Source organism: Phalacrocorax aristotelis, chromosome 3, assembly GCF_949628215.1.
Source record: "Phalacrocorax aristotelis chromosome 3, bGulAri2.1, whole genome shotgun sequence".
NCBI classification, from domain to species: Eukaryota; Metazoa; Chordata; class Aves; order Suliformes; family Phalacrocoracidae; genus Phalacrocorax; species Phalacrocorax aristotelis.
In genome coordinates, this window is record NC_134278.1 from 52,506,107 (window position 1) to 52,519,653 (window position 13,547).

At 40.2% G+C, this 13,547-nt stretch overlaps 1 protein-coding gene across 8 annotated transcripts in view; it reads right to left on the reverse strand.

Moving 5' to 3' along the window:
• Positions 1-12,931, reverse strand: part of TUBE1 (tubulin epsilon 1) — a 15,246-nt gene extending 2,315 nt beyond the window's left edge. Inside the window, exons 1-11 of one of the 8 annotated variants that reach the window (XM_075087469.1) lie at positions 12,768-12,931; positions 12,434-12,507; positions 10,844-10,896; positions 8,204-8,261; positions 7,488-7,603; positions 6,344-6,465; positions 4,857-5,044; positions 4,099-4,274; positions 3,204-3,344; positions 1,503-1,643; positions 432-606 (exon numbers count right to left, since the gene is read on the reverse strand). In XM_075087469.1, coding sequence (XP_074943570.1) covers positions 432-606; positions 1,503-1,643; positions 3,204-3,344; positions 4,099-4,274; positions 4,857-5,044; positions 6,344-6,465; positions 7,488-7,603; positions 8,204-8,261; positions 10,844-10,896; positions 12,434-12,507; positions 12,768-12,792 — 1,269 coding nt within the window. In that variant the 5' untranslated portion in view covers positions 12,793-12,931. Of the gene's footprint in view, positions 1-431; positions 607-1,502; positions 1,644-3,203; positions 3,345-4,098; positions 4,275-4,856; positions 5,045-6,343; positions 6,466-7,487; positions 7,604-8,185; positions 8,262-9,633; positions 9,699-10,843; positions 10,897-12,433; positions 12,508-12,587; positions 12,679-12,767 lie in introns of those variants that run through there. The other 7 variants (XM_075087468.1, XM_075087467.1, XM_075087464.1 and 4 more) reach the window with 7 other exon arrangements.
• Positions 12,932-13,547: the final 616 nt, after the last annotated feature.

The window sequence follows — 13,547 nt, forward strand, 5'->3', positions numbered from 1 at the left end:
ATTTCCCACTTCAAGTCTGTTTTGCCTGTGATGGTAATGGGAGAAAGTGATCTCTCTGTCCTTATCTTGACCCACGAGCTTTTCATCTTACTTTTTCCCCCTGTCCCAATGAGGAAGGGGAGTGAGAGAACAGCTCGGTGGGCACCTGGTGGCCAGCCAAGGTCAACCCACCACAAACTAGTAGGCACATCTGTCAGATCCTGCCTTGTTCCTGAAGAAAGTGAGTATATTGCCTGGTAGGAACAGGTTAATAAGGGGCTTACCGTTTTTAAGAAGCAGCTGTTTGAATGACTCCTTGATAGGTAACACAGATAAAAATCTTGGGCTGTTACTTGTAAGTAGTCCCTTTGTGATACTAAGGCTTGTTTCCCAATATTGCAAGATGTTAACGATTAGTGACTACGGATGTTATAATGATAATAAAGTTGTACCTTTTTCTTGTACAGCTTCATAAATCTGTCTCTGAGTTCAATAAAAGTTGGTTTTACACAGGTGTTGTTTGCTAAAGCCAGAAGGGAATGGGAATGGCCCACAGGAGGTATTGAACACAAACCCGTTTTCCAGCCCTCTTGATTCCAGGAGACAAAGTGCAGGGAAGGCTTCAACCTGTGATACAAAAATTTACAGTTACCTAGGAAAAGTAAAGAACACAAAGCCTAGATTTCCTTAGCTAACAAACACTCTGAAAAGGTTAACATTAAAGCTTTTGGGACTATGGAAGACAATTATAACTAGCATTTTGAATATGACATTTCAGACTTCAGACTACAACAGTGTGTCTACTTTAAACTGAAACTGCAAACACAGATTTTGTTTTGTTAATTTAATGTATCAGGGTTTGAAAAGTAGTTACAAGCACCTATTTCTATAAAGGACTGCAAGCACTCAAATTCAGGAGAGAAGCAGATTAATTCTGTGCAGGGACAATCAGTCTATCTATAGTTTAGAAGTAAAATGCTTTTGTTTCTCAGAAGTTTTCCCCACATGCCATACTCTGCCTGTAAAATCCATCCCGTCTGTGAAGCATGCCTGCCTTTCCTATTTTAACTATGTAGATCAATAGTGTAAAAGGTAGAAAACAGTGCTAACAATACAGAGCTGTTAAAATAAGGATGATTCCCTATCTATACGAGAGTAGCCATGAAAGAAAAGGGCTCCTGATCAAAAAAACCTGCATTTCTACTACAGAACCTATTCCTCCAAAATCCCTTACTGACAGGGGACCTCTGGATGGTTAGGCTTTGCTTTCTTTTGCATTTTTGAGAATGGGAGGAGCAGCACAGGGACATCTAGTCAGCTCCCTTTATTTGGAAATCCAAGGATGCTGTGACTTATTCTAACTCACTAAATAAATTATTTTCTTCCCTTCTGAAATGAAGAAAAATACTTCTGAGTAAACTGATTTGGTATTGAAATTCTTCAGATGAGAAGTGAGTGCTCTGGACAACTGACAAACGGTTTCAGTAATAAGTACCATGACTACTTGGTGTGGAATTACAAACCTTTCAATATTTCTGCGAAGGTCTGAAACCTGCACATTTCCACGAACAAGAAGTGCACAGGCAAGATAGAGGCTATGCTTTGGATCTGCTTGAATTAGTTGATGATCTCTACTAAAAGCATCTGAAAACATCTGATCCAACCTAGGTGGAAAGAAAGCAGAGTTATCTACTCTTATTAAAGTAAGTTACAAAAGTTCTTCAGAATGCCCTCCTTCAGGGTTTAAAAGTTCATAAAATTCTGGAAATAAAGGTACATTTAACCTGGGACCATGAATGACAGGAAAAAAGATTCAAACCTTGATATGTACGTATGTTAGCATTAGAAGTTTAAAAACAGACCAGATCCATTTTTTTCTCTTCTCCCCCACGATACAACCCACTGTTGAGTCTGAAGTCAGAGGAGCGGACAGACTAAGAGACCTTTATTAAGGAAATTTTTGGTCAATGGTTACCAAGTATTAAAATATGTAAAAGGTTTTAAATACTTGAGGTTCTGTTATATGACAATTTGAGTGGAAAACCTCACTGCTTGTGAAGGATCTGACAAGGAATACTGAAGTGCTGCTGACCCTTACAGAACTCATCTGTCCGTTACACTTTAGTGTTTAAAAAGATCAATGAATCATATAACTGTATATATGTTTGTATAATTTTGAAATCGGAAATCTTTGTTTTGGTTTTATATCTTTATTGTTTACATAATTTTGAAACAAAAATTTTATTAATCTTCATAATTTTGGTTAATGATTTAGGAAAAGACAGCCTGTACTTATTAAAAGATGACACAGCAGATCAGATTCTTCCTCTCTTCACCTCCTTAAGCAAGTTGCACTGTACTGCGGTGTCTTGCGGAAGTCTTTATGGACCCATAACATCTAAGCTATTCTTTCCATTTGTTCCAAACTCTCTACATCTATCATCTCTATTTCTTTTTTTTTTTTTAATCACATCTGCCACAATCTGCCTATTAAAAATACTACTGTTCCCACCCCATTCTGAAACATGATTGACTGAGCACCTGCCCATAGTCTGCTACCTTCCCTCCTGCACCGTATTGTCTCCTCAGGGCATGGTTTCATAAGATCCAAGTCATTGTCACAACTTGCTATCACAGAAAAGGGGTGGTCTTGCCCTCCTCCCCGCTGCCCCTATCACTATTTGGACCTTTTGCTGACTGAATTTAACTCACTAAACCCAGTGAAATCTGTTCTAACTGGTTATTTTTCTGCCATGTCCATGGGACAAATCATCTCACAAAATTTGACAAGCATCAGCTTATTGTTACAATAAGCTGTTAAATAGGCTCACTGCATCTCCAGAATGAATGAAGATGCCATTACTTCCCAAGGAGTCTAGTTTAATTCCTTGTTTGTCTTTACAGTATTTTGTGAGTCAACAGCAAACTGCTACCCGAAAGAACTTGTGCTGTGGTTTCTGTCAGCTAAGTAATAAATTTTTCCAACAGAAACATTTCCCAGCAGAGACAACAAAAATAAATTTCAAGTTTACTGGTTCAACCATTACAGAGAAAAGGGACAAAGGACGTTCTCAAAATCAACAGGACAAATTTGAAAATGTGGCAGACTTAAAACTTTTAGAACTTCCTATTTTGCTATAGAATGGAATTTTTAAAATGGAAGCTACAGAAGAATCAGAAATTAGGCTTCAAATGTAAAGCTTCCATAACGATTTTTTTCTTACCTTCTAGAAAGTACGTTAACATCAGCCAATGTATACAGAGGAGTCAAGCTTGAAACCAAGTAATGAAGTCGAGGAAATGGAACCAAATTCATGCTGATTTCATTAAGATCCATGTTAAGGGAACCTTCGAACCTAGCAGAGCTGAAAAATTAAACTGTTATAAACCAAGTAAATTACTTTTATAAGGTAAACATTCATTAATTCAATTTTTCTATTGTTCCCTATAATAAAACAGTAAAACAACACAGCCTGCAACAAACTTAACTGTTAACATATAATTACTTAGCTTTTACATTTGGCAGTAACAGTGCTATATCTTACTTCCTTACACTTCTCATTATAGAACAATTCATCATCAAGAATGAGATCTTAAGTTTCCCAATTGTAGTCTTCAGTACTGTTTTTCAGTATGTGGACAGAGCTGCTGAATACCAGTTTTAATAATAGGCTATAATAAAACATGCATGACTTTGCATTCCTGACAAGCTGTTTAAAAGAAAAGCAGGCCAGTACTCCAGAAGTATATTTCACCAGGAGTTTCTCACAGCAATAGAGCTCAGAAGCAACAACGGTCTGATAGGATTTATAAAATGATACAATTGGCCTAGAAAGGCAAACCTCCCTGGGCTCCATTAAGCATTATGGAAGACAATATCCTTCCGCTTACAAACCTTTTCTTACTTCATTCTAAGACTATCATGGCTATAGCAACACCACTGGAATCTGAACACTTCCAAATACTTTAACATTTAGTAACTAATTCTTAAAAAGAGGAGACTCATATCAAATGGAAAACAATTAATATTCTTTGAGTTGATGAAAGCCTACATATTTGCAGCACACACTGCCTCTAGCGATATTACTTTTGCAGAGGAATAACCTGTAACAACTTTACCTTGTCAGGTTCAGCAGCAAGTTGGCTACTATATTATTCATTGCATCAAATGGCTTCTCTTGTACAGTTTTTGCACTGCCTGTGCCTGATGTTACCGTGCTGTTTGGCTTCACAGTTGACCCTAGCTTCCCAGAACTGATCATCTGATGAATTTTATTAACTATATCAAACAGAGACTTTGGAAAGGAGAAAAAAAAAAAGGCATAAAAGAAGTCTTGAGCACAGAGCTTTCTAAATTTCTAAAATTACATTTTAAATTCCCATAATTCCTGTGAAAGCCAAAATATATGCTCTAAATATATTTCTCTTGCTTTTTTCATAAGCAAACAGCAGGAGAGATATCAAAGTTAGATTCAAATGAGTCTAGTGGTTTGTGTGGTCAGTTGTGCCTACGATGCCCATACCACTAATCAGTGAAGTCAAGCCTGCTGGAATTTGGAGTGGTTAGTCATTTCCCTTGCAGGACTCTACTAATGCTAATAAATAGAATGCTAGTAAATAGAAGCTTTTCACTGTTTACCTTGAAATAGACATGAAAATTCACTATAGACTACTTTGAAGGTGCAGAGCAACTTTTCAGTGATACCCATATTAATTTCAAAAGCCTGCAAGTGACTTAGAAGTTCAATTATTATTTTAAAAAATGAAATTATGCTTTTTAAGACTTGGCACTCAAATCAATACACAGAAGGAAGAAACACTTCCTATGTGCAGTCTAATAAAAAAGAAGTTGACAGAAATAGAATAGTATTTCTTACTTCATTCTCTATTGGTAGCACACAGTCTGCATGTTCATTAAGCTCCTTCATAGCCAGAACACTGTTGTATGGAGAAGTAATAACATCATCTTGACCAGAGGGATAAACTGAAGTAACAAATCTATATACTTCTGGGAATTCATCCTCAAGCAAATTGAGTACAAAAGTTCCAAGACCAGATCCTGTCCCTAATTATGAATGAAGACAGAATAAGAGATAAAAAAAGGTTCCCCATGTATCATAAGCCTTAAATCTCATATGTTGGAAACATACAACTTTTTAATTATATATATTAATGAACATTTTCTGAAGCATTTGGCTGACAGTGGAGGCCACTCAGATGTAAATTAAGGCAGGAAAGTTTTTCCCAGACAGGAAAATAATTGAGTGATAAAAGTATTTCCCATAGTATGCCAGACAGGATGAAGTATACAATCTCAAAAATTTCTGCAAACCAAAAAGTCCGATTACATAACCAACATTTTTCTGACCTAATGTTTTTATTTCTTATTTTAAAATATTTAATTAGAATTTTGAAATAAAACATTTGTTTTAAAACACTGAACCACCCCAAAGAATTATTTACTTCCCTTTTGGGGTTTTAAACATTTTTCTCATTCTCCAGTCAAAAAAGAATAACCCTTTCCCCCAGCACACTTTTTTCCCTTCATAAGCACTAAGCACATAGCAGTGTGTTCAAAACAGAACTGTACTGTGCTTTTCTGTCTCGGACAGCTAACATTCTCAGCAGCAGACAATTTCATCTAAGACAGCAGTTTTCTGCAATAACGGAAACAGTATCTGCAGGGTCTCTCAAAATGAGCAAATGGTCAGAAAAAAGGCCCTTGACAAAACGCTCGCTTCATATTTAGAGCTATTTTATGTCTTTTTCCACATCATAACCAGTTATAACACATGCTTTCCCCATGTTCCTAGGGGAGAAAGGCTTAGTGGCAATACAGTAATGACAAAATTGTCACTGCAAGAGATTCTCCCTTCTGATTTATTAACAAAGTAGCTACACTGGATTCAAGAGAATTACATGGAAGGAAAATAGAAAAACAAAGTTTTTCTAAAGTTAAGCAACATCAGAAGTCTCCTCCAAAGCCTTTCAGAAAACTTTCCCCCAGAATCAAAAACAGCAGGATTACAACGACGTCGGTGTTCTGAGGCCACTGTCCCTTCTTCGATCAGTAATAGCTCAGTGTTTCCTTGTATTTGGTACCTGTCTTGATCCACCCACTGCCTCCTATTTAAAATTTTAGCTGTATTTTTGTTCCGGGTAGCGCTTACCTTAGTTCATGTTTAGAGCCCCTCAGTGCCCTAACAAAACAAACAAATAATTACAGGTCCATTTAATTGGACTGCGTTAAATTTTTTACTCTGCATTCTTAATGATGTAGATTATTATATTGATCTTTTATAGATCCAAATTTTTCTTTTTCACCTGTAGCTGGTGCAATCATACTAACCATAAAATTACTTACCACCTCCCATAGAATGAATGACAAAAAAACACTGCAGACAGTCACAGTGTTCTGCAGTTTTCCTTAGCTTTTCCACAATGTCTTCCCGGTACTGATAGCCATATAGCTTATGACCTACAGCCCTGAAGAGATGAAAAGTACTTTAAAAAAAACCTCAACAATCAATCTTTCAGTTTTTTATTTTAACTCCTCCTATTTGACATTTTACAGTTCAGAGTCCAGAGCTGGGAGCAACCCTTAACTTGTAAGGGTTGCTAAGCTGTGACTACATCATGCGAATATGGGAGTCAGGATACGGTTTTAATTTTGAGGATGCAAGAGGCACCAAGTTCACAGCTTTGGAGGATACACTATTATTTTGTGCTGATAAGGAAATAAACTCCCACATTGGATGATCAAATTGTAATTATGAAATTAAAGTTACACACTCCTTAACAATAAGGATATCTCTACGTGTGTACTGATCTTCATCTGAGCAGTAGGCAAGTCAGTTGCTACCAGTAACAAAAAAAAAACCAAACCCCAAACAGCTCATTTTCAACACACTTGCCTGCTAGGTGGTGAAGTTACAGGATTCTTTATCCCCTGTATTACACTCTCTTTCAGTATATTTGCTAATGATTTGCTTTCCAGACTGTAGTGCACTGAATATTATTAGAGGCGTATTAAGGTCTCAGTGAAAATTTGGAACTGATTATGCTAATCAATCTTTTTCTGAATTTCTCTTTTCGGTAATGTAGTTTATATGCACAAAGCCAGACTCTGGTGCTTGGAAATCAGTAGTGCATTTGTTCATATATCTAATTTCCACACTAGCTGCACATTCTCAAACTAGATTATGGCTTTGACTGAGCAATGGAAGCAGCTGAACACCAAAGAAACAAAAATAAAAAGCATGCTCTTTTGAAAAAGAAAATCAAAAAAGAGGAAGAAAAAAATAGACAAAATGATATATCAGCAGAATTATCCTTCTGTAAAAGGCTTTTCAAAGCCCTCCTCCAGGCAACAGTGACTCCAAAGTTTACTGGTAATACGCTGCATTTCCCCAGGTGCAGTAGAACAAACCAGAAAGCTACTGTTATCATTTTCCTTTTCAAATGCATCTAATTAGTTGCTAAGAAATTCCTTCTGAAGAGGTTCTCACCAGTTGTTTCCTGAACCAGAAACATCTGTGATAAGCTGCTTGCTATCAAACACATCCCTCAATGGTCCCTGCAGAATTTCATTTACCACACCCTCCTCCATGTCAATCAACAGTGCCTTTGAGAAAGGAAAGAATGAAAATTCAGTCAGTAAGCAAACCCCTCTTTGAAATAATCACAAAAAGAAATACAGACCTATTTACTATATAGAAGGTATTTTGTTTCTACTGTGCTCCAGAGAAATTTTTTTTTTTAAGTTATTACCTAGGAGACCAAACAGATTCACCCTGGCTGATTTGCCAGAAGTTGTTCAATAGGACAGCATTTCAGATAATGCAATTTTGTTAAAATTGTATAATATTTTGCCCCAATACTTAGGGGTAAAGAAATTAAAGCATTTTTATGTTTTTATGTCAAGTGTTCTTGTTTCTTAATCACTTAAAATGGCTCAAAGAAACCCACTCCTTAGAAAATTAAAATAAAAACTATGTTGGTAATATCCGCAATCATTTTATTACAATTATAATTTAAATTACTCAACAAGACTGACAGCAAACTGCATAACTCCACTGAACCATAAAAGCTACTATTAGAAATTTTATTATTATTCAAAGTAGTATTTAAAAACATATGCAATTATAAGGACCTTATGAAAATTCCTACACAGTTGGATGCAAATACGCAATGTAAAAGGAATGACCTTTATAGATTGCCTTACTCGTGCTTTTAAAGAGCAGATTTTTCCTCTGTAAATATCAGGACCATCACCACCACTTCTGGGGGGGAAAAAAAAAAAAATCAAAGCTCAGAATTGGAATAGAAAATAAGGCAACATGGATTAGAAAATTCCCTCCTTAAACTTTGGTGTTCAGAGGACTGTTACAATGTAAACAAACAGAAACACCCTGAATACATTGCTAAGAAACTTCTCATAATTCCCTAAAATAACGTAACTATAGGACACAATCTCAATCAGAAATATCCTAAGCAATAGATCAGGAAGCTGAAAGGATAAGCATTGAAAGTTTACTCTCAGGTACAGCCCCTGCTCCACGTTAATTCTACACGCACTGCCAAAACTTGAAAGGAATATCTTTTATCCAGCATGTGGTACGTCTGCATCATATAATGGAACAGTGCACCAAGTAGTACCACTAGCTTTTCAATGGCGGTAGTACAGCACTGCGCTACTGCTCAAGGTGTGAAAGCAGTGTAACTGCCCTAGCATGGCACTGTGCTTGACTTATTTTGCCATTAAGATTTATCAGTTCAGAAACCATGCTCGGGTGACATAGATTAATTTTCCTTTTTTCCAGGATTGGTTGTACTGAGCCAACCTAGGGGACTATGCATTGTGTACAGTCACATCTTTTCCGCAATGAATGTTGGTGATTCTGCACACAAAGGATGAGATACTCTGGTCTGGCCAAACTATATTCAACACAAGGAAAAAAGGCAGGGATACTGGAAGATGGATCTTATTTTTCCCTCAATTATTTACCTCATTTGGAGGCTGGTCAAGCCTATATTTAAAGGATCTCTTAGACTATTCTACATTCAACCACAATAATATTCTAAAAACACCAGTTTAAATTCCCTGCAGCACCACATGTTCTGACCATGCTCAGTCTCATCAGGAATGAGGGGAAGGAGAGTATGGTGCTACACTGGATTCCTCAAGGATCTTCCACCCTCTCACTCAAAGAAGCTCTTCAGACACTTCTCATTAGCTGAGCAGCTCACAGCAGCCTCCAGTACTCATGTGATTACTCTAGTCTACACAACTCCCTGTATGAGTCCACTATAGCACCAGTAAATCTAGCTAGAGAAGTTCTATTTCTCTTCAGGGTCAAACAAAACCCAAAGAGGAAAAAAAAACCCAAACCCAACACTTATTTCTCTTACTATTGTCCTTGTGGTCTTTCACGGCAGCCCATACTTTCAACTGCTTTGATTCAATCGCTGAAAAAAAACCCCTGTGTTCCCTAGAATCCCATATGCTCAAGACATGCATTTCTGCATATAAAACCATAGATATGCATAAGCCCATTTCCAATATTACACAGTTTAATAATCATCATAACAGAAAGAAGTCTGTCTCATTCTGCCAGACTGTTGTTCATAGCTGTTTTTGTCAGGACAACTCACCTGGTTTAATTATTTTGAAAAGTGGTATGGCATAGCATAGAAGACTGAAGTTGGTCACTTTTATGACATAGGGTTTTATGCCTGCAACAACCTGGGAGGTGAACTAGTTCTTTCTGATAAAACTAATACAAACCCCACAATGGTAACAAAAGGCCAAAACTTATGGTTCAAGGCTGCAGCTAAAAGTGGGAATTGTTTCAACAGGAAAATGAACGGCTTCTGGAAAAGACAAGATTTGAATAATCATTCACAGGCAGGGGAATCTTCCTTGAAACTTCTACAGTATTCAGTGAGGTATGTCCCTCCTATTTACAGAGGGAAAACAGGTGTTTCTATTGCAGTTAACCTGTCAATTATAAATTTGGTGGTTTCATCTGGCACATACAGAAACATAGACATTGTTTACAAACAAATTTTTTTTTGTTAAAAAAAGAAGAAAAAAGATAGTTTAGGAAATGCCCACAAGGAATGGCAATGATAAACTCCAATGCACTTCCATGTTCTTTCAAAAAGGTAAAATCTGAGACAAAACAATTAAGTATTTCAATAGCATTTCAGTTAAAATTGCATGCTGTACTGCAGCCTTGTCATATGATGGAAGGAAACAGAGGCTGGTCAAATGCTTTTTAGTTAATTAAAATGCAACAGCCATATCCAAGTGCACAACTGTTTTATTCTTACAAACTGCAAGGATTTTTGTAACTGGATAGATAAGAGATGACTGAATGCTCTTAAAGTATGGATTTGGAAACTTTACCAAAAAAAAAAAAATCATAGCCACCACTCTCTGTGTAACAAGCTAGTCAGATAAAAGGGACTTAAAACCTGACACGGCCTTTTCTGACTACCTTGTATACAATTCCTCTTACAACTCTTCAATAAATGCTGCTAAGTTGGTATTCAGAGGGCCTGCAGCCTGATCATGATTCACAACAGCAAAAGCTATCAGATCCTGACTGTCCATTTTTGGGACAGAAGGAAAGGAAAACAAAACCAAACACTTGCAACACGTTTAACTACTGAAGTAAGTACAGTTAGAACGGAAAGGTAAAGACAGCGTTTTGAGGAGAACACAAAAATGCAAAATCTTTTTCTAGCACAAACTAAATATGATCTGAAACAAAGAAAACTGTAACCTGGGCTATGAGGAGATACTACAACTGTTGATCTACTGTGTTAAACTCATGAGCTGCTTGATAAGAAGACTTACCTTGTATCTACGTTCCTAAAGAAACTGCTTAATGCTTCATCATAAATTCCTTTCTAAAAGGAAACAACACGACATAAGATGATATGTAACATCAGAAATTCTTAGTGCTTTTTCACAGAATAATTTAAACTGGAAGGGACCTCTGAAGGTCCCTGTCAAACCTCCCCTCTCAGAACAAAGTGAATGCCTATGTTGAATCCAACTTGCTTTAGTCACCGCTAAAAAGAACATTTCATTGATATTAAAACCCAACAGGAGAACGTAACTAGGAAATTAATTTTTCAGTACAAGATTAAACAACTGCTTTTCCTTCATTTCTAAAGATTTAGGAGTTTAGTGAAGATCCCAATGCAATTATTAAATTGAATAGCTGCTGTTTAGCTGACTCATTTCATCACTGATACAACACTCAGTTGTATCCATGCCCATAATACTGATGTCCATGAAGTTCTATGGAAAGGAAAGCACATCACACTGTATCAGCGCTTCCTAAACTCCCTGCTGAGGGGTGGCATAAAAACTACTTTGCCCGCCACAAAGCTAAAGAGACCTGGCAAGTTTAAATACTTTAACATCATTATTTTACAGCCCGCTTACCATACTCCTAAAAACCTGATGAAGCAGAATTTGGAAGTCACAGCCCCCTGTAACACTAAAACCAAAAGACTCTCCATATGCCTATGAACTTCATCCATTGCCTTTTTACAACTGCTTCAACAAAAGGCATTGAGAAGGACTGCTCATCATTATCTGTTAACGTGTAGTGTTTACCAGGAAACAGTATTTTTGTAGCTATGGCAAGAAGAGGGCATTTTTGTTCAGGGTACTTGGCACCATCCTATGCCATCTTTGTGCTGCTATTTTGGTCAGCACAACTGACAGTAAGTCACCGAAAGGAACATGCTAGAGTGGGAAAGAGAGGGGAGCTTTGGTGGGCTGCTTTTTTGCTTTGCTGCCAGTCTCAAAGAACCTGCATTGAAGAACCCTCTCTTCTCACTAACTGCCTCAAAGCTGGTAATATATGACTGCAGGGAGGGAAAGCCAATCAGAATTAGGGATGCTTAGTTAAATGGTGCAAAAAGCTGGGGATAAGTTTTGTTTGTATTGAAGTGGGGACATCTTTTTAGCAAGGCCTGTTGTGACAGGGCATGGGGTAATGGCTTTAAACTAAAAAAGGGTAGATTTAGACTGGAATTAAAGAAAAAAATTTTTTACAATGAAGGTGGTGAAGAGTTGGAATGGGCTGCCCAGAGAGGTTGTGGATGCCCCATCCCTGAAGACATTAAAGGTCAGGCTGGACGGGGCTCTGAGCGATCTGATCTAGTTGAAGATGTCCCTGCTCATTGCAAGGGGGTTGGACTAGATGATCTCTAAAGGTTCCTTCCAATGCAAACCATTCAGTGATTCTATGAAGCGGCCTTCATATAGCCAAACAGCGTGCTTTGCAGTCCCAGGAAGGAGCCCAGAAGGAAGCGGGGCCACCGCGGCCGCCCCACGACGAGGGCGGGAGGGGGCTCGCCCCAGCCGCCGCGCCGCTCCCCTCAGGCCGGGGGCGGCCGGAGGCTCCCTCTAGGCGGGCGGCGCCGTTACCTTGTTGACGGCGGCGTGCTCCCGCAGCGCCAGGTCCCAGAAACGGCAGCCCACCTGGTTCCCGCACTGACCCACTGCAAAGGGGAAGAGACGTGCGTGAGGCGCGGGGAGGAGGGGCCGGCGGGGAGGGCCCCGGGCGCCGCGGCCCCCTTACCCTGCACCACCACCGACTGGGTCATGGCGGGGAGGGCCCCGGGCGCCGCGGCCCCCTTACCCTGCACCACCACCGACTGGGTCATGGCGGGGAGGGCCCCGGGCGCCGCGGCCCCCTTACCCTGCACCACCACCGACTGGGTCATGGCGGGGAGGGCCCCGGGCGCCGCGGCCCCCTTACCCTGCACCACCACCGACTGGGTCATGGCGGGGCGGGCGGCCGCTGCCCCCTCGTTCGAACTCGGCGCCCGGAAGCCGCGCCCCCGTACCGGCCGCGGCGGAGCGGCGGGACGTTGCAGCGGGCGGGCCCTTCCGACGGCGCGGCCTCCTCCGCCCCCCGCTTCCTCCCGCGGTGGGACGTCCCACCCGTGGGTTTAGCTGCGGGCGCTCGCCGCCTACCCGTCGCGAGTGGAACATTCCATTGGGCGGAGGTGGGGGGGGCGCGGATGCTGTGCCTCGACTGTAGTGTGACGGGTATGTGGGCGCGCCTCAGGCCGGTGGGTCCCGGCGGCAGCCAGGCAGTGGGTTGTTTGCGTGTTGCTCCTGATGGCCACGACTGCTTCTGTAAGGCTTGGTGTAAAAATAAGAGAGCGCTGAGGGAGCAGCATCGTGTCTGCTCGCCTGTTCGGCAGTACGGGAGCAGTGAGGGACTTGGTGAGGTACTCAGAGACTCCGCGTAGTGTTGAGGGTGAACCTCTCAGGGTCTGCAGGGTCTCTGCTAAAGCCCAAATACAAGACACCTGGCGAAGACCTAAAGTGAAGTCTTTCTATGGGAGAACAGAAATATTTCCCTACAATACAGTTCATTAGTGTGGCCAGCAGGTCGAGGGAGGTTATCCTCCCCCTCTGCTCTGCCCTGGTGAGGCCACGTCTGGAGTACTGCGTCCAGTTCTGGGCTCGCCAGATAAAGAAAGACTGGGAACTGCCGGAGAGAGTCCAGCGGAGAGCTACCAAGATGGTC